Raw genomic sequence first — 20,402 nt, 5'->3', positions numbered from 1 at the left:
GTGGGCACGCACACCATCACCCCAGCCCTAGGCCTTCAGCTGGGTTTTATAAAACCTTTTTGCTTTAGGCCTCTGTCGCCATGTGCAAAAAAAAAAAAAAAGGTTCAATCAGTCAATTTCTCGTAGGGAAAAAAAAGATCTTGCAAAGTTGGAATTGATTGATTGACCTTTTTAGTCCCACCCAGTCTGCCATTACCACCGCAACCACGCCCACCCAATGGGCCACACCCACCCAATGGGCCACGACCACCCGGCACCCGACGATGCATAAGTGGGTTTTGGATTGCAGTTTGGGCACTTGGCCTCTAAAAAGTTCGCCATCATTGCTCTAGTCCTTTCCTGTGGAACAATAAACAGGCATATCTTCTACCTAATGATCCTTCAGATATTTGACTAAGTGGACAAGAAAGAGGGGTTTAATAAAGCAAAAGGCTGCCTATTCCCAATTTCAGCTGTGACAGAACCGAAAAACTACTTCAAAAGAAATCTAGTTATCAGTATTTAATTATGGCCATTGAAGATTGTAATAAACAATTTAAAAGTTTGCTTTAGCCCATCCATTTTAAGAATGCAGGCCTGGACCGCAGCTCAAGGGCCAAGGGAGCTCACCAGCTACAAGACTGGAGGTAAAACGCCGTGGCCCGACACATTACAGTTACTAACGCCTGCGGTTCTTTTACAGTCGACGGCGCCCGAAGCCCAAAGCGGCGCCTGAAATTACACCCACGAGCCAATTCCATCCATTCAGCTCGAAATGCAGACATCGGACGCGGGCTTCATTCCAGCTTCAAGCACCTTCGATGCAAGTGTACAACGTGAATTGTTGCTCTGCAGCCGACGCCATTGCAGGCCGAGCAGTCAGCACATTGGAGCTAAGAAATGGGAATAAAATCTCGAGAGGGAAGAGCTGTTGTGAAGACGAGGGGGGTGGGAGTGGGGGTGGAGAGACTGTTGGTTGTCTCACTGGTCGGTAAAGGCGAAAGGTTGCGTGTGTTATCCGCGTGTACTGCGTGACTAATATTCGTGACTTATGCTTGTTTCCTCCGATTAGAGCAAGCAGGAATAGCGGGGGCGCCAGGTGACAAAGGGCGCTTCAGTGGATCTCGCCCAGCTGACAGTCCCAAGATGACTTCCTCTGACGGGGAAGAGCTGATCAACAAGACCGAGGGGCGCAATAAATACCAGAAGCCTCGCGCTCAGTCACCCCAGCCTGAGAGAAGAGCAGAGAGAAAGAGAGACGCAGCCTTCCCTTCTCAAAGCTCACGCCAAACCCCCATCGCAGCCCTTTCGAATCTGCTCCTTCTGCCGCCAAAGCGCCGAGCAACCGCTTCACCTGTCCTAGACGCGCGCTCGCCACCTCCGACCGGCACCTGCTGTGGCAAACCCCGAACAGCCCCAAACGGCTGCTCGCTGGCTCAGCTGTTTTTCGCGTCTCGCTCCCTGCCACACGTCCGCCGCCAGCGCCGGACCATGGAACCGCTCCAGCTGAACCTGCAGGGCTACCAAAACGGGGACTTGGATCCCAGTTGCCTCTTCGATGTGCAGAGCGGCGGCCAGATGCGGAGAATGTCTCTGAAGTTCCAGCGTCCGGCGGTGGACGAGAAAGGCCACTGCGCTCGAGAAGCGGAAGAAATAGAGCGACTCCCGGTTCTGGAGGCCGCCTACAGCACCATCCTACAGGGTTTGGGCGAAAACCCGGGTAGGCAAGGGCTGTTGCTGACGCCTCGGAGGGCGGCTAAAGCCATGCAGTTTCTCACCAAGGGCTACTATGAATCCGTCGAAGGTTAGTCTCCTTCAGGCCACGAGTTCCCTTTCCTGTTTTAGTGAAGCAGGCCACTTTCAATCCATTATCCGAAAGTGGGTTTCTGTTCCTTCCAAGGGATGTCTAAATAGTCCTAATTTCCATTCCATCTCTACTCAAAACAGGAGTTTTAAAGTGCCTTTTTCGGGCAGAATGAAGGCAAAGTGCTTTTAGCAGGATGGCTTCTAGAAGCACTGTTGAAAGTGTTCAGGTAAAAATTGAGGCTGGCAGTTCTAGATCCTAATCCTCCAACTCTTTCAACACAAATGTGAATTAGATGAAATACAAAATATAAAACCCACTATCCCATGGTTTGAAATTGCATTTAAATAAGCAAAAGCATGGTTAAGATTTATGCTTTCCTAATCCCACCCGTCAAAAATAAATATATATAGTATAAATGGTGCATCTCATATAAAAGTGTCTGCATAAGGTGCCAGCCAAGAAACAGCTAACTCTTCATAAGTAAGACAAAGAGACTAGAAAACAAGATAACTAATGATTTTTTAGAATGACATTAGATCAAAGTATTCATTTCATAAGACGCAAGACAACTATATACTGTGCCCAAATAAGATAGAACAAGTAGGATTTGTGTAGTGAAACACAGCAATCACTTCACATGCATTGCTGGGTAGGTCTCTTATTCATAAGCCATACAATCATCAAAAAGTTTTAGTTCCTAGAAAAGTGGCTAGGTTTGCCCATCCTTCTAAATTATAATTTGCTTAAGCATGGTTTGCTGAATTGATCCTATTTGGCTGAATTCATTCAAGTTACAGGCAAACAAACTGCATTATAACTTTGTACAATTTGTGAATCCAGTCAATGTATGTAAGCATGCAACCTCAGTCTTTCTTGGTAAATGACTGCCTCACCATAATGCTATGTAAGTGGTTGAGACTCGAGTAATTTTAGTTGTATCTGAAATTTATCTGGGTGTTTATATGGGCTGATTTACATTTCCTGCTTATTGTACAAAAACTGGCCATCAATCATTTTGAGAAGGCAGAATGGACAATATCCTCAGCCAAACCCTGAGTTTTCTTGCTTTCCATCAAAAATAGTGTTTTCCGCCTCCTGCTGTTGTTGGAAAGAAGAGAATTGGATAAGGAGAGAGTCATAGGAAAAAGAAAACAGTAGATTATCTTTAATGACCACAAAACAGCAGTTGGGTATAGCACAGATATTCTTTCATGAAGCAGCTAGTTAGCATTTATGAGACAATAATCTTTGTTCAGTCCTTGAGAAGTAGTGTTACATCTTCTAACCAATTCTAACTGTGCTGTTTGATGCTGAAATCATTATTCCTTTTCTCATTAATTTTTACCTTGAGGTTAACAGCAGAGTATCCTGGAGAATGGCAGTGTACACATTGATTTTTGATGATTGCCATTCCCAATGAAAAATTTATATCAATTCATTCTTTTATGTAGAGATTAGATAGTTTGTCCAATCAATAACAGTGAGTTATTACTTACAGATGATTGCATATAGCATGTAGAACAGGTCAATGTGCCTCTGATGCTAGGGATATAGTTAATAATTGTAGTAATGGAGCCAATATACTGATTCTGTAAACCGCTTTGAGAGGGCTGTGTAAAGCACTATGAAGCGGTATATAAGTCTATGTGCTATTGCTATTGCTAATATTATCAGAATAGGTAGAAGGCAGAGTTGGGATGTGGATTCACCACATCATTTGTTTCCTGCATCTTTTTTTTTTTATTGAAAATATTTTATTTTTTAAACATACAATCATTTATAAAAATACAATAAAATTTTAAAGTAGAAAAAAAAACCCTTACCCTCCCTCCCACCCCCAACCCCCCTCCCTTCACTTCCCAGAGCAGAATACAGGGTTAATAATAAAAAAAAATTATAATAATTAAGAAAAAAGAAAAAAAAGAAAAGAAGAGAAAAAAATATCATAATTAACCTTTAACTCCATAACCTATAAAACAATTCTCTATAATATTTAAAATTCATTCATAAAATAAATGAAACTTTTTAATTCCATACTTTTTCTGAATATAATCTATCCACCTTCCCCATACAGTAATATATCTTTCTTGTGTATGATCCTTTAAATAAGCAGAAATTTTTGCCATTTCTGCAAAACTAGATACTTTAAATATCCATTCTTCTAAAGTAGGCAAGGAATCTTTCTTCCAATATAAACCTACTAGTAACCTTGCTGCAGTTAATAAATTCAACATCAAAGTAGTTTCTTTTTCATTTAAGTCAACAAAAATACCAAGTAAAAATAGTTGAGGAGTAAACTTTATCTTTTTTCTAAAAATCTTTTGAATGTTCCACCAAATCATAATCCAAAAAGCCTTTACTTTTTTACAATTCCACCAAATATGAAAGTATGTCGCATCATTATTGCCACATCTCCAACATTTGGGCTGTATATTGGAATACATACAAGATAATTTTTTAGGATCTAAGTGCCATCTATAAAACATTTTATAAAAATTTTCTCTCAAATTTTGAGCTTGTGTAAATTTAACATTTCTTATCCAAATTGTCTCCCATAAATCCAATGAGATCGGCTCCTGTATATTCTGAGCCCATTTAATCATACAGTCTTTAACCAATTCTGTTTCCGAATCTAACTCTAATAAAACATTGTATATTCTTTTTATATGAGCCGGACTTTGGTTTTTAATCTGAATAACCAATTGTCTATCTTCTAGTGTTATTCCCTCTTTCTTGTCTACAGTCCATCTATCCATTATTTGTAAATATTGAAACCATGACTGTAGAATATTTTGCTGCCTTAGTACATCTAGGGATTTCAAATGCCAATTCGAACCAGAGCGAATTAACAATTCTTTATACGAGATTTTGTCAAAATTTGTCCCCTTAGAACAGTGGTTCTCAACCTGTGGGTCGGGACCCCATTTGGGGTCGAACGACCATTTCACGGGGGTCGCCAAACCACGCTGTCCGCCATTTTTTCCCTTTTCCCTAGCTGTCCTATTCCCTCTTATTGGTGGCCACACCCACTTGGGGGTCACCATAACATGGGGAACTGTATTATGGGGTCACGGCATTAGAAAGGTTGAGAACCACTGCCTTAGAAGTTCCCTCAGTTGCATGTCTGGGAATCCCCCAGATAGGTATTTTATAATTTAATCTATAATAATACTTCTTCCAAATGCGAAGTAAGGCATTCCTCAAAATATGTGATTTAAAAGTCCAATCAACTTTCTTATTAAAAATTAAATATGCATGCCAACCATATATTAAATCCCAACCCTCCAAAAAGAGAATATCCATATTTGTTAAATTAAGCCAATCATTTAACCAAGTTAGGGCGGCTGCATCGTAATATAATTTCAAATTAGGTGCCTTAAGTCCCCCTCTTTCTCGAGCATCCTGTAATATCTTAAATTTAACCCTTGGTTTCTTCCCGGCCCATATAAAATTATTGATACCCTTTTGCCATTCCTCCAAATTTGCCTCTTTTTAAAGAATAGGTATCATTTGAAACAAAAAGAGAAACTTTGGTAGAACATTCATTTTTACGGCTGAAATTCTCCCCAACAATGACAATTGCAATTTTTTCCAATCTCTTAAATCCTTTTGGACTTTTGCCCATAGTGGTTCATAATTGTTCTTATACAATTTTCCATTTGAAGCAGTTAGATATACTCCCAAATATTTAACCTTTTTTACCATCTGAAAACCTGTGGCTTTAATCAAAATTTCCCTATCTTTAACTGACATATTCTTAGATAATATCTTAGTCTTATAATTATTAACTTTAAAACCAGAAACATTCCCATACTGTGTTATAAGTTCTAATAAACCATCAAGAGCCGAGGTGGTGCAGCAGTTAGAGTGCAGTACTGCAGGCCACTTTAGCTGACTGTGTTCAGCAGGTCAGCGGTTCAAATCTCACCGGCTCAAGGTTGACTCAGCCTTCCATCCTTCCGGGGTAGGTAAAATGAGGACCCAGATTGTTGGGGGCAATGTAAATATATATATATACATTGCTTACTGGTGTACACCGCTTAGAGAGTGCTTGCACTTAAAGCGGTATATAAGTCTCATAAATAAATAAATAAATAAATAAATCGCCTGATTCGGTTGTTCCAAAATTAAAACCAAATCATCCGCAAATGCCAGCAATTTATACTCATTCTTCCTTATCTTTACACCCTTAATTAACTTTGATTCCCGAATCTGAATCAATAAAATTTCCAATGTTAAAACAAATAACAATGGGGATAATGGACATCTTTGTCTTGTCCCTTTTTGAATATTAAAATTCTCAGTCAATCCCCCATTTACAACAATTTGTGCAGATTGCTGCTGATATATAGCTTTAAGTGCATGTAAGAAATTATCCCCAAAATTCATTTTCTCTACCAAAGAGAATAAAAATTGCCAGTCCAATTGATCAAAAGCTTTTTCAGCGTCCAAAAAGATAAAAGCCACAGGAATCTGATTATTCTTATCCAAGTACTCAATTAAATTAATAATTTGTCTAACATTATATTTCATGTATCTCCCTGTTATAAATCCTGCTTGATCACTATGAATCAAGTCTTTCATAACCTGCATTAGTCTATTTGCCAAAATTTTTGTAAAAATCTTATAATCAACATTCAATAATGAAATTGGCCTATAATTCTTAGGCTCTGTAAGATCCTGATCTTCCTTCGGAATCAGTGATATAAAAGCTCTTTTCCAAGAAGGAGGAACTTGCATACCCAACAAAATACTATTAAAGAGTTCCTTTAATGGCTCTATCATTTCTTCAGATAAGATCTTATAATACCTAGAAGTCAGTCCATCTGTTCCAGGAGACTTTCCAACCTTTAACTGCTTAATAGCTAAACCAATTTCCTCCACAGTAATTAAACTATTCATCCCATTTTGTTGTTCCTCTGAAAGTCTAGGAAAATGTACTGATTGTAAATATTTATCTATATCCAAACCCCTTATATTATCACTTGAATATAATTTTGTGTAAAAGTCCAAAAAGCTTTTTCTAATCAGATCTTGCTGAAAGACCTACCTTTATATTTTACTTTCTCTATGATTCTAGCTTTCTGTTTCTTTCATAACTGATAAGCCAACCACCTCCCAGGCTTATTCGCATTACAAAAAGTATTATGTCTCATATACGACAGATTGGTAGCCACCTAATCTGCCATCAACATATTAAATTGTTCCTTTTTTTTTAATTGAAAAATTTTTAAAAACTTTTACAAAAACAGAAAAAAAACAGTAACAACAGCAACAAAAAAACAAAACAATACAACCTCCCCCAACCCCTCCCAAACCACCCCCTCCCTCCCCCCCCCGGAGCTTCCCAGAGCAGAATATAGGCTTAATTAAAAAAAAAATTAACAAAATTATAAGATAATTAAAAATAAAATATATATGAAAAAAGAATTATAATCGTTAAAAAGAGAAAGTATTTAAAATAGAAAAATACAGGTTATAAAAAAGCTAAATGATATTTTTTTCAAATCTAGTTTAAATTGTATGAAATTTATTCATTTTTCCCATACAGCAAAAAATTTCTCTTGCGTTTGCTCTTTTAAGAAAGCCGAAATCTTTGCCATTTCCGCCAAGTAAGATACTTTAAAAAACCACTCTTGCAAAGTAGGCAAAGATTCCTTCTTCCAGTATTGACCTACTAACAGCCTTGCGGCTGTAATCAGATTCAACATCAATATAACCTCCTTAGCATCACAATCAGTAACAATACCAAGCAAAAACAATTGTGGAGTAAATTTTACCCTCTTTCTAAAAATTCTCTGAGTGTTCCACCATATCTTAATCCAAAAAGCTTTTATATTTTTACACGACCACCAAATATGATAATAAGTGGCATCCAGGCAGCCACACCTCCAACATTTAGGCTGTAAGTCAGGATACATGAAAGACATCTTTTGTGGATCAAGGTGCCATCTGTAAAACATTTTATAAAAATTCTCCCTTAAATTCTGAGCTTGTGTAAACTTAACATTTCTCACCCAGATAGTTTCCCAGGTATCCAGTAGAACTGGTTCACCAAAATTCTGCGCCCATTTAATCATACAGTCTTTAATTAATTCTGATTCTGAATCCAGTTCCACTAGCACCCCATAAATTCTCTTAATATGAGTTTGTCTTTGATCCTTTACTTGCTTAAAAAGATTTTCATCTTCTCTAAGCAGGCCTATATTACGGTCCATCTTCCATCTATCTACTAATTGTCTATATTGAAACCAAGAATAGGTAATATTTTCATGTGCTAGGTCTTCCAAAGATTTTAACTGCCAATTTTGACCATCCCATCTAAGTAATTGTGTATAAGACACCGTATCCATTTTAACACCTCTCTTTATCCCCTCTATCGCATGCCAAGGTATAGCCCATAATGGTATTTTAAAATCACTTTTATAATATTTCCTCCAAACCCTAAGTAAAGAGATCCTTATAATATGAGATTTAAAGGCCCAGTCCACTTTTTTATTAAATATTAAATAGGCATGCCAATCAAAAAGTAAATCCCATCCCTCCAAGTGTAGTATCTCTGAATTTGTTAAATTTACCCAATCACTAATTAATGTTAAGACCACAGCGTCATAATATAATTTCAAATTCGGTACCTTGAGTCCACCTCTCTCCCGGAAGTCCTGCATAATTTTAAACTTTACCCTTGGTTTTTTCCCTGCCCAAATAAATTTATTAATGCCTTTCTGCCATTCGTTTAAATTAACCTCATTCTTTAAAATAGGTAACATTTGAAATAAAAAGAGAAATTTTGGCAGGACATTCATTTTAATCACTGCAATTCTTCCCATGAGAGATAGCTGTAAGTTCTCCCAATTTTTCAAGTCCTTCTGTACACTGGCCCACAGCCTTTCATAATTATTCTTAAACAAGTTTGCATTAGAAACAGATAAAATAACCCCCAGATATTTTATCTTATCAACAATTTCAAAACCAGTCAAATTAGCCAAAATCTGTTTATCACAAGTAGTCATATTTTTAGATAATATTTTAGTCTTATTATTATTAATTTTGAAACCCGAAACTAATCCATATTGATATATCAACTGTAATAACTTCACTACAGAATAAGTAGGTTGAGACAAAGTAACAACCAAGTCATCTGCAAAAGCTCTTAACTTATATTCTTTTTTGTTAACTTCTATGCCTCTTATTTCCTGCGACTCTCGGATTTTAATCAACAAAATTTCCAATGTTAAAACAAACAGCAACGGTGACAAAGGACATCCCTGTCTAGTACCTTTTTCTATTATAAAAGCCTCTGACAAACCCCCATTAACAATAAGTTGTGCCGTTTGTTTTTGATATATAGCAGTAAGAGCTTGTAATATTTTTTCTCCAAAATTCATCTCCTCAATTGCTCTTAACATAAAATGCCAGTTCAGTTGATCAAAAGCTTTTTCAGCATCTAAAAATATCAGCCCTGCAGGGACTTGGTTGTTCTTACCTAAATATTCTAATATGTTAATAATTTGTCTAACATTATTTTTCATGTACCTGCCAGTTATAAAACCCGATTGATCCTTATGTATAAGCTGATGCACAACCGTCATAAGCTTATTAGCTAAAATTTTTGCAAAGATCTTATAGTCTACATTTAAAAGAGATATAGGTCTATAATTCTTTGGTAAAGTAAGATCTTGGTCCTCTTTTGGAATCAAGGATATGAAGGCACTGCGCCATGACGGAGGGATCTCTGAACCCTGCAATATGTTATTAAAAAGCTCACCTAAAGGTTGGATCATCTCTTCTACTAAAGTTTTATAATAAATAGGTGTCAAACCATCCGTACCTGGTGTCAATAGCAGAAATAAAGATTCATGGATGTATTTTTTTATCAGGCCCAGAAAAGTATAGAAATCGTATTCAAATTTTGTTGCATATAGAATCAAGTCGTGATGCCAGTTGATACTTTAACCAGACAGAGAATTGGGAAAAAATTGATAAAGCAAATAAGTGAGAAAAAAATGAAGTTTATACAGTATATGAATTAAGTGCCCAAATAAAGCGTTGATAGGAACAAGAAAAAATAGTTTGTAAAGAATCTATAGGGCTATAGATTCTATAGATTGCTATTGGGTAGTTTATTTGTTTAGTTATTCTGTAGTAAAGGATAAAACTAGATTGAGAGATCTTCCATTTCTTTTTTGTTTTTTTTCCAGAGATACTCAATGATGCTGTTTTTGATGAAGATCATGATGAGATGGTTATCGTAAAAGGCATTGATATGTTTTCTCTTTGTGAGCATCACTTGGTTCCTTTCTTTGGCAAGGTAATGACAGTGGAAACATAGATTTATTTTAAATTCTAGTGTCCATAATCTTGAACTATATAACCAGTAGAACAAATTTGTTGCTAATTGTAAGATGCCTTGCAGAATAACTGAATAATAATCAATTTGACTAATTTTTTACAGCAGTATCAGCAGCATTTTTCCCCCAAATGAAATTAACACCCAAGTTGGGCAGTTATACTGCATATTTAGCTTCCTCACTGCAATGCTGAGAAATTGAATGTTGAATATAATAATAAATGTGAGTGGAAAACTGATTTCTAAGTTCAACTGAAAAAAGCATGAAATAGAGGCAGTCCTGGATTGAATATTAATGTATACATTAATAATTCTTCATCTTCCTTTAATATCTGCAGGTACACATTGGATATTTACCAAGGAAGAAAGTAGTTGGATTAAGTAAACTTGCAAGGTATTTATTACTGTTCTTCTGAGTAATAAATCACTATTTTATATTATGGATTCAGTAAGGCAACAGTAACAGATAGCTTAGATTACCATATGAGTGTGTCTGATTTTCTTTATAGAGAATAGCTATTAGATTTGACAGTTGTTTGAAATAAACCAGAATAGCACAATGATGAAATCCTGTATAGACACTTGCATGAATGTGTGAAGATTTCAAAAATGGATAGAAACCTGCATACATTGTTTGGGAGATCAAAGTAGAATAGTACTTGTATTACTTGAATGTGGGGTCCATGGTGCTCTCTGAGCTTGGTTGTTTTCTTGCAGATATTTCACTACTAAGCTCAGAGAGCATCAAGGACCCCACAGTTCAATTTTGAGCTACAAATATTCTCTTCTATTGGTTACTTGAATATCAATACGTCTTTCTGATTCTAAACCTTGTTATATGGAACTCACATGGATAATAACTTGTTTTAAGGTTCTACAGGTAGGATACTACAATCCTTCATACTTCCTGGTAGAACATTAGGCATATGTGAGAGAAATGAGTATAGCTATGTTCACAGCCTTATTCTTGACTGGTTTTCAAATATTCATTCAGGCAAATGCCTGAAATGAGCTATAGTGTCATTACAGGGAATTTTAGCATTGAAATTGCAGCTATGAGCTGGCAGAGATTAGGAAAAATATTAAACTGCAATCTATCTATCTATCTATCTATCTATCTATCTATCTATCTATCTATCTATCTATCTATCTATCTATCTATTTCACACTGGGATATCACTGAGGTAAAAAAAAGTTTGATGACTATTGTCTGAGATCAATTACAAACAAACTTAGTCACTTTCTGATTTACATTTCCATCAATGCCATCTTCCTCTCTCATTAGTGTATCCTTTCCCCCTTTTTTCCAGAATTGTTGAAATGTTTAGCCGAAGGCTCCAAGGTTAGTACTTTTTCTGGCACTGTGCTCTGCTTAATAAATTTTTCAATTCATAAAACAGGATGAGCTAAAGGCAGAACAGGACCCACTGATATTTCTCTGGAAAGTATCAAATTTACTTGACCAGGAGAAAGGCTCCATTCTGCAATTAGCTTATTTGGAGGGAAATCTAGAATGAAGGCAAATATACATGTTCCAGGATAATGTTGCAGGTTCCAATTTGGGTGGATCACCGGGACCAGATATTTTGGCTTTCGAACTGGAGCCCATCTTGAGGGAATTTCTCTCTAGCAGCATGTGTGCTGTTCTATGTGTGGTATTTATAGTGCCTGTTGTATGTGGCTTTTTAGATGTTGATTGGGGTGTGTTAATGGCTGGCTTTTAAGTCATTAGCTGTTGTTTGCCTGTGCTGCCCAGCCCTCACCTTCTAAGTACTTGATAGGCTGGTGGTAAATCAGCACTCCTGTTAATTGACTAGGGGCCTGTTTCCCAGGCTTCAATTGCTTTCTGGCTGTTTTTATGTCTGCTTGGCTAACAATCTTAGTAGCTGCAAAATTGTATGTGTGTCCTTGTTCATAGATATATGTGCCATACAGTGGGAGGTCATATAAGTTTAAGTCAATAATTACTTTATTTAAAAACTCAAAATTTATAATAGCAACTGAAATAGATGAGTTTTGTTTCCACCCACAAAATGTGCAAGAAGGGAAGTCTTTCCCTTCCTTCAAAGATCTTTCTTTTATTGGATTAAAATTATTTATGAAGAAACTTTTGTGTCTTATCCTTAAAGAACAATTTTGCATTTACTTTGTCAATTCATTATGACTAACATAATTTTTCATAAAGCACTAATTGTTTTTCTAGTCCAGGAGCGACTTACAAAACAGATTGCTTTAGCAATTACTGAAGTTCTGAAACCTGTTGGAGTGGCTGTGGTGATAGAAGCTTCGTAAGTTCATCATTCCTTATTTGGTTTAGTTGAATTTGTAATTCTTTCCCTCTGCTGTCAATTATTTATTCTCCTTTCCATTTCTTTTTCATTACTGTTGAAAAGTAATGCAATAGTACTTTAAAAGCACAAAAGTAGAAATATATTTACTTGTGGAACACTATGTGTATTCAATGCGTGTGTAGCCTGGTATTACCATGCAATCCACATATTCCTGAACTGCAAATCTCAACATTTTCACAATTGATTTTGCTTCATCTGATGATCCTTCTGAAGGAAACACTTTGATCCAGAATAGGCTTCTACTATGAAAATAAGAGTATTGAGAGAAATTATCGTTCTTTATTATTATATCTGATGATAAGAAAATAAGTCATCTATGAATGGCTTCATTGAATTCTATCAAACTCAGTTTTGTTTTTAAGTAGTCCTACATATGAACTGTAGTGTCATTGAGATACTGTAGATTTCCTAGGACAGTGATGGCGAACCTTTTAGAGACCAAGTGCCCAAAAACTGGCCCTTCCCCCTGCTCCACCCCCTCCCCGCTCTGCCCCCCCATCCCCCGCCCCGCCTCCCACAGGACCACTCACCACCTTCAGGACCCACCGCAGAATGCCCAGACAGCCCAGCAACACTATGGAGGCCACACCCTCTGCCCACACCCTGCAGCATCAACTGCATGATGGGGTGTGAGGGCAGAGTCTTGTCTACGCTCCATGGCTGCCATGTCCTTGGCTGCGCTGCTCCGTGTGGGCCACGCTCGGGGGTGACTCTCCTTCAGGGGGGGCTGCTGGAGGGGAGGGGGTTGCAGGGGAGGCAAGGCTGGGGCAACGACACATGTGCCCACAGAGAGAGCTCCGAGTGCCGCCTCTGGCACCCGTGCCATAGGTTCACCACCACTGTCCTAGGATATGTGGATTTTTAAAAACATTTTCTATTAGGAAGATTATTAAAATAAATGCATGCTTCTACATTCTGGAATAATGTAGTACTAGAATTTATATTTAATTTTGTTGTTGGTTTTATTATTATTTTAAATCAGATTGTATTTATAATTTGAATGCTGTTGCACCCATAGTATTTGCTTATGTTCTGAAAATGCTTCTTTTAACATTTTTTTTGACAGACACATGTGCATGATCATGAGGGGGGTTCAGAAAATGAACAGCACAACAGTCACTAGCACTATGCTCGGCATCCTCCGAGAAGATTCAAAAACAAGGGAGGAATTTCTTGCCTTGATCAAGAATTAAACAGCAGCAGCTTGCGGTTATATCAGTGATTTGGAGCATACACAATTGATTAATATAATTGCCTTATGTGAGCCATTGTTTTAGAAGCTGTGTAATTTAAAAACGAGAAAGCAGAGTTCACAATTGTACCACAGCTTTGTTCCCATTTTTGCATAATACCCTTAATAGCCTTCTACAATTGGCTCCCTTGGAAATGGCAGTCTTAGCACTTCTGAAGTGTGTAAGTTTGAGGAAAGACACTCAAGAATTGTGTTGAAATATTATATCAATAAATTGGTTTTATTCATATGGCAGCATATATGACGTGATCACACAGATCTCCTTGCATAAAGTAAGAGACATATCCCGCTTCCCAAATGAAAATGATATATAACATTACTGTCCCAACCCGAAGCCCATCAGAGATACTAGACTTTAAGTCCCATATTGTTTTAGGACTAAGGGAATTAGTTCAAACAACTGGAGGATACTAAATTGGGGAAGGTTGGTTTTGGTACTCTTTAAAAGTTTGGAGACCTATGGCTCCAGTGATGTCATTCTGCAAACAAAGCCATAGAGAGAAAAATAAATGATGATTGCAAAATAGTAAAGCTAAAAAATATAAGTCTCATGCAGGGCATTTCTCTGTTGTTATAATTCCTTAAGTTTCACAGAGCTACCTCTAGCTTGCAGTCGTTGCTACTTCCTTTTTTAGAGAAAACCACAAGAACATTGATGTCCTAACAAGTTCCACCTTCTAGGGATCAAAGGCTAGATGTTTATTCTTGGCAATTATAATCTAGAAAGAAGTATGGTATACTAAAGTCTAGTTAAAAAAGAAAAACTATTATTTCATATTTGGTGCAAAGATTGAAACTGATTAGGCAGGACCCAGTGTTTTCCTGACTAAACAGAACCATACATTAATATGGTGTCTTCCAAATCTATTAAAACAAAACAAAAACAGTCAAATACCTGCTGAGGTGGGAGGAAAAAGCTTAGAACTTAAACCCTAGAATATTGACTTATGCAAGGGATTTATTTCATGTGTGCTGCGTAATATATGGTTTTATTTTTTCCTTAATAAAAAGATTAATCATGCCATGTTTCCAGAAAAGGGTGAGTGTTTGGATTGCTGAGATTTACATCTATGCCTGGTAAAACTTTATATATATTTGATCGGGGGTGTCAAACTCAATTTCACTGAGGGCCGCATCAGCATTGCGGTTGCCCTTGGGGGGGGGCTGGGGGTGTGTAGCCAGAGTGGGTGCGGCCTACTGGGTAGGCGTGGATGGAGGTGTGGCCTACTAGATGGGCATGGCCAGTTCTACATCATTCGCGTCAAGGGTGCCTGTGGGGGCCTGGGCAGGAGTGGGACAGATCTGAGGTTCTCTGGCAGAAGGGGGGTGGTACTTGGGCCAGGGCCAAGGCAGTGGGGCCATTCCCTCACTGTTCCCAGGATAGCTTTGAGGGCCACATGAAACCACTTCGCGGGCCACATCTGGCCCCTGGGCCTTGTATTTGACATGTCTGTATTAGATGATCAGTCCATTTCCTTACTATGATAGGGCTGATTGAAAAAGGCCTCTGGCTTAAGACCTTGATATAATGACTTCAAATATGAAAAATTGAGCAGGGAAAAACTTTTTTTTTTGTAAGTAAATCGTCCCAATTGCAACACGTTCAGTGTAAATATCAGATATTAGGCAAGAAGCATTTTCTCTGCTTGAGACTGAAAAGGTGTATTTGGCTAGATGGATAATAAGCTGCCTTAGGTAAGGCAACTTCCTAGATACCAGCCTTCCTCATCTTGGTGACTTCCAGATATACTGACTATATCTACTCTCAGTCTTATTGGTTAATACTGATGGGTGTTAGGATCCCAGCTGTTATATATATTGTTCCAATACTAAATTGTTTCTATAAATACTGATGGACAAGGCAGATCCTTAGTCTAATTCAAGGCAGCTGTTTTACATTGTGATTTCTTCTATTCACAGTTCCAGATATTTTGACCAACCTAGACAATTAGCTATTATTTATAGTCTTCTCTATATGAAATTTTTAAAGGTAGGCTTGTCCTAGAACTTCAGACTATGCATTGGTTCTAGGTTTAATGTTCCAGTTTAGAGGCCAGGCTTGTGGAAAAGGAGTGTATGGGAATGCAAATAATTTTTTAAAATGAGAGATTGATCATTTATAGTGACATCCCTTATTGATGTCAAAAGAATACATCTGCCTTTCAGTAAGATTTTTTTTATTAGCAACTTAAACTACTGATTTAGGATTAAAAAACCTTGGGAATTATAGGAGGTTAAGAATTGTAGAAAGTGTGAATGACTGCAGCACCTTTAAAAAATTCTTTTAAATCTACCAAGCTACATTTGGAGTTATGCTACGTTGTCAGTACAAACCTTGGTCATTAAGTCACCAATTTATTCATTCAAGTGAAATTCAATTTTTCAAATGTTGTAGAGTTACAGTATTTACTGGATGTTAAGAATGGTCAGATGGATCACATTAAAAAAACTGTCTGGTCCAGTTTTGCTTTCTGACAGTAGCCATCCAAATATATCTGTAGAGGCCATCAGCGGAACATGAATCCAACAGCATCCTCTCACAAGTTATTGAACAAGTGTTGGGAAGGGTATTCCTTCACGGTTGAAACTAAGATATCTGCTATACTGCTGTGCTCAGTCAGAATGACTAATGGTCAGCAATCTTGAGTACTGTAATCTAGGACAGTGGTTCTTAACCTGGGCGATATTGCCCCCCAGGGGGCAATTTCATTTTTCAGGGGGGTGATGGAACGAAAAGGGGCAACGTAGGGGCGAAGGAACGAAAAGGGGGCGATATGGGGGCGATGGAGCAAGAAGTTTTGGGGAAACTTTTGAGACTTTTTCGTACAGTGAATCGCTGTATATCTGTCGTAAAAAACATCAGATCGCTCGCTATTAGTGGATTGAATTGTGTTTTCAAATGTTTCTCCAGCTAGCTTCAGTACAGAACGCCATACATATGTGAAGACGCAACGCTTATCTTCACGCGCGTTGTGCAGCAGCCTCTACCCATACAGTGGCACGCCATTGGCCAGAATATGGGAGATATGGGAAAAAGACTGAAAATAAATTATTTGCATCGATATGTCCTGATGACAATTTTAAAGAAAACAAAAAAAGTGCTTGCATAAATTGAAGAATCATTTCCTATGTTGTGATTGAGAGGTTATGTTGGGGGAGGGGGGCGATGACAACTTCCTCATTGGCTCAAGGGGGCGATTTGTTCAAAAAGGTTAAGAACCACTGATCTAGGAGATAGGTTTGGGAAGCAGATTGTGTTAGTATATAGTCTTTTGCTGAGAACAGGCCGAAGGAAACATGTTATACTATATGTCTTGGAGGACATAGAGGTCTTCTAAGTAAGACATATTGGAGAGTGCTGAATATTGATTTTTGGTTTGAAAAGTTTTTAACTGCAATTACTTTTTGCATAATGGAATTAAAAAAAATATATCAATAGGAACAGAAATAGTAAGGATTTTTGTTACCCCATTTTGACTTTTGGATCTTTATGCTATAAAGTACTGTAAACATTACTGTATTGTCCGCAGAAAAACTGTCACACAACTTGAAATGTGCCTTATAAACTCCAATAACTTGAAGATGCAGAAAATGTTGACATTTCGTAAATGCAAAGCTGTGTTGTCTGTGGGAAAGGGAGGGCACTCAATATATAATTATATTTTTACAATTTACTCACTAGAGGGGAAAAGGGCTACTGTGTTATGATTTTTTTAGAGTGTCTGCCTGCACAGCCACACACTGGGAACTCCATGTTAGCAGCAGAAACATTTGCCCTATTCATAAATGTGAGGCCCTCTTTTTTTTCCTGTTAGCTCCCAAGTTCTTTAAAATAGTTATATTAATATGATTGCATCAAAGTGATGCTAAAATGCACAAAACTACTTTATTTAGGTCATATTCTGCATGTATAAAATGTTTGTAATACAAAACCTGTTTTACATTTCTGCTTGATTTGTCATCTTTAAAAATAGTTTATTAAGCAGTGCCATTGTATTCAAATGATAAAAATCTCATCACATATTGCTGTTTCTTTGCTTATTTTTAGCTGTATTATAATATAATTACATTAAACTAGCATAAGATCAAATCAGTTAAGTGCTATTTTATCGTAGGATGTTTCTGTACAATTTATACAGATTAAACAAGTTAGTCTGCAAAGAAGCCTCTGAATTACCAGACTGTGACATATGGCAGATAGAACTTTGTTACCACCCTGCACCTGTAATATTTCCTTTCTCAATGGCTTTTAAAAATATAGGTCTGGAGATTTCTGATTTGCCATCGCAGCTGCCGTGGATACTGTAAGACAAGCGCCATCTTCCACGTTCGGTTTTGCTCTGCTGGGGACCCTAGAAAGGGTCGAAAGTCACCCTGTAGGGGCGATGAGAAGGAGAGGACCCCCATTTGATCACGGGAGGGCAGCAGCTCTTCCGCTTGATCCAGGGCAGCCCTCCAAACTGGCGGAGGAAAGATCGTCCAGAGCAATATGGCCCGTCACAAGGCTGCAGACAGCCCAAGTTAAACTTACCACCAGGTACTTCCAAAGCAGCGCGGATGAGACTGAGTTCAATCTTCTCTTTACCCTAAGTATTTTTTTTTTCCTGTAAAAGCTGCCCAAAGTATTTTTCACCCTGTGAGGAGAGAGGGAATTTCTATCCCACCCTCGAAGAATAACGGCAACTTACTACTCAGGGGAATTAAAGCACTAAAAGCATATCTTTAATCTAATTGGATTTATATGATCCCGAAACTTGGGGACCAAAATTTTTCCTATTTTTATTGGAGACTTTTGCTTTTATCTACAAAAAAAAAAAAGGAAAAAGGATTATACAAATTTTGGACTTAAAAAACTTTAAATGGCATCAGTGACATCTTATGGCAAAGTTTGGTATTACAACTTGTTATTTCCTAAAAGAGACTTGGCTCAAAGCCCAGACCTTAGATAAGACTCTTCCGGCCTTGGCACCACCTGCAAGAAACTTAACTGTAAGAGAACAGGTGGGTAGCATAACTGGCCTACTTGAACTGTGAATGTAAACTTTTACTGACTTTCAGAGTTATATGTGGGGAATTGCCTTCCTATCTCTTTATTTGAGGAATATTGGTTATGACATCATGAAATACCTTGGATATAAAACATTGCTTGACAAATGACTTTTACTATAAAGATTATTTATAAACACGTTAAAGAGATGGTTGAGGACTAGGAAGATTCTTTCCATGTTGAAAGCAATACATGAAACTATTCTTTCAGCTTGTGACAAAAAAAGATGTTACAGAAAAGAACAAGATGCCAGCTTAAATATACAAACCCAAATTCTGACTACAACTAAAAAACTAACAATGCAGAAGGTAAAGAAGTAGAACAATCAAATATCAAGACTAAGGTTATTTTGACCAGGAATGAAATTATGCATAAAGTATAGGAATTTGTTTTTTAATACAGTGTTTACTAACAAGGAAATGGATGGAGCCATTTTAAAAATGTAAATGCTGGAAGAAAAATAGAGAGAAGTATGTGATCTGTTATAAGAAATAAACTTTGTCTAAAGAAATAAACATAGTAGCACCAGGACATGCTTTCATCTCTTTTTATATGGAAGCAAAACCTGGATATATCATATCAACAGTAAATAAGTTGAATAGAATGAGAAAGGTGGACATTCACCTTTGTGACTGTATACAATGCGGACTGAATACAAAGATACTGGTATGTTGAAATGCTTTCATCATAAGGAAATTGAATAAGGATTAAATTACAAAACAAACATAAAACTAATAAGTTAAGAGGAAAGGGAAAATAAGAAAAATATGGTTGGATGAAGTTGATAAGATGCTATAAAGCAGACATGTCAAACACAAGGCCCAGGGGCCGGATGCGGCCCACAAAGTGGTTTCATGTGGCCCGCGAAGCCATCCTGGAAACAGTGAGGGAACGGCCCCCTCTGCCTTGGCCCTGGCCCTGGCCCAGGCCAGCTGGGAGCCAATGTACAATTTTGTGGTGGCCATCTAAGCTGAAACACATTCAGTTTTAGCTCCATAAGCCCCCCCACTGCATGCTGAGAGGAACAGTGAGGTTCCTCCAGTGGACCATGCATTGGCACTTGCCCTGGTCCCACCCTCTTCTGTCAAGAGACCCTCAGATCTATCCCACTCTTGCCCAGGCCCCCACAGGCACCCTTGATGCGAACAATGTAGAGCTGGCCACGCCCACCTATCAGGCTACACCCACTCTATCCATGCCCACCCAGTAGGCCGTATCCACCCTGGCCACACCCCCACCCAGCCCCCTGAGGGCAACCGCAATGCTGATGTGGCCCTCAATGAAATTGAGTTTGACACCTCTGCTATAAAGCAAGTGAAAAATTTCAAGGAATGTGATATGAAGTTGAAAAAATAATATTGTAGAAACAAAAATGGTTTCCAAGAACAGAAGAGCCTGGAGTGGCATAATGCAGGTCTTCAAACTTTTTCAAGCCATAGGGCCTGTAATTTAATTTTAAAAATCTCAACATCCCTGATCAAGGAGCAACACTTTTGTGATAGAAACTTGGCTATATTCAACTGAAATTTATTTGGCTCTTAATCTCATAGAACCCCATCAAGATCTTATAGAGAACACATTTTTTAAAAAAAACCTGGTACCTGGGATTGATGTGA

The 20,402-nt window shown here is 37.8% G+C and overlaps 1 protein-coding gene across 2 annotated transcripts; it reads left to right on the top strand.

Moving 5' to 3' along the window:
* The first annotated feature begins 463 nt into the window (after positions 1 to 463).
* LOC120309867 (GTP cyclohydrolase 1-like) lies at positions 464 to 18,546 on the top strand. 2 transcript variants are annotated; one of them, XM_039347486.1, is made up of 7 exons: positions 464 to 626; positions 1,052 to 1,783; positions 9,988 to 10,097; positions 10,475 to 10,530; positions 11,447 to 11,478; positions 12,340 to 12,424; positions 18,001 to 18,546. In XM_039347486.1, exons 1-7 carry the CDS (start codon positions 569 to 571, stop codon positions 18,014 to 18,016), a joined length of 1,089 nt encoding a protein of 362 aa, XP_039203420.1. In that variant the 5' UTR covers positions 464 to 568; the 3' UTR covers positions 18,017 to 18,546. The 2 variants fall into 2 exon arrangements, with proteins under 2 accessions (XP_039203420.1, XP_039203419.1); XM_039347485.1 differs by lacking the exon at positions 18,001 to 18,546 and adding an exon at positions 13,554 to 14,839.
* The last annotated feature ends 1,856 nt before the right edge of the window (positions 18,547 to 20,402 follow it).

This window comes from Crotalus tigris, unplaced genomic scaffold, assembly GCF_016545835.1.
Source record: "Crotalus tigris isolate CLP2741 ecotype Arizona unplaced genomic scaffold, ASM1654583v1 scf7180000018081.1164505, whole genome shotgun sequence".
NCBI lineage: Eukaryota > Metazoa > Chordata > Lepidosauria > Squamata > Viperidae > Crotalus > Crotalus tigris.
This window is presented reverse-complemented; position numbering and strand designations above follow the sequence as displayed.

Bases quoted from the DNA above. Each gene is read 5' to 3' on its own strand.
- LOC120309867 (XM_039347485.1), top strand. From the start codon at position 569: ATGCAGGCCTGGACCGCAGCTCAAGGGCCAAGGGAGCTCACCAGCTAC. The intron at 627-1,051 runs GTAAAACGCCGT...TCCTCCGATTAG, and splicing joins CACCAGCTACAAGACTGGAG to AGCAAGCAGGAATAGCGGGG. The intron at 11,479-12,339 runs GTTAGTACTTTT...TTGTTTTTCTAG, and splicing joins GTTTAGCCGAAGGCTCCAAG to TCCAGGAGCGACTTACAAAA.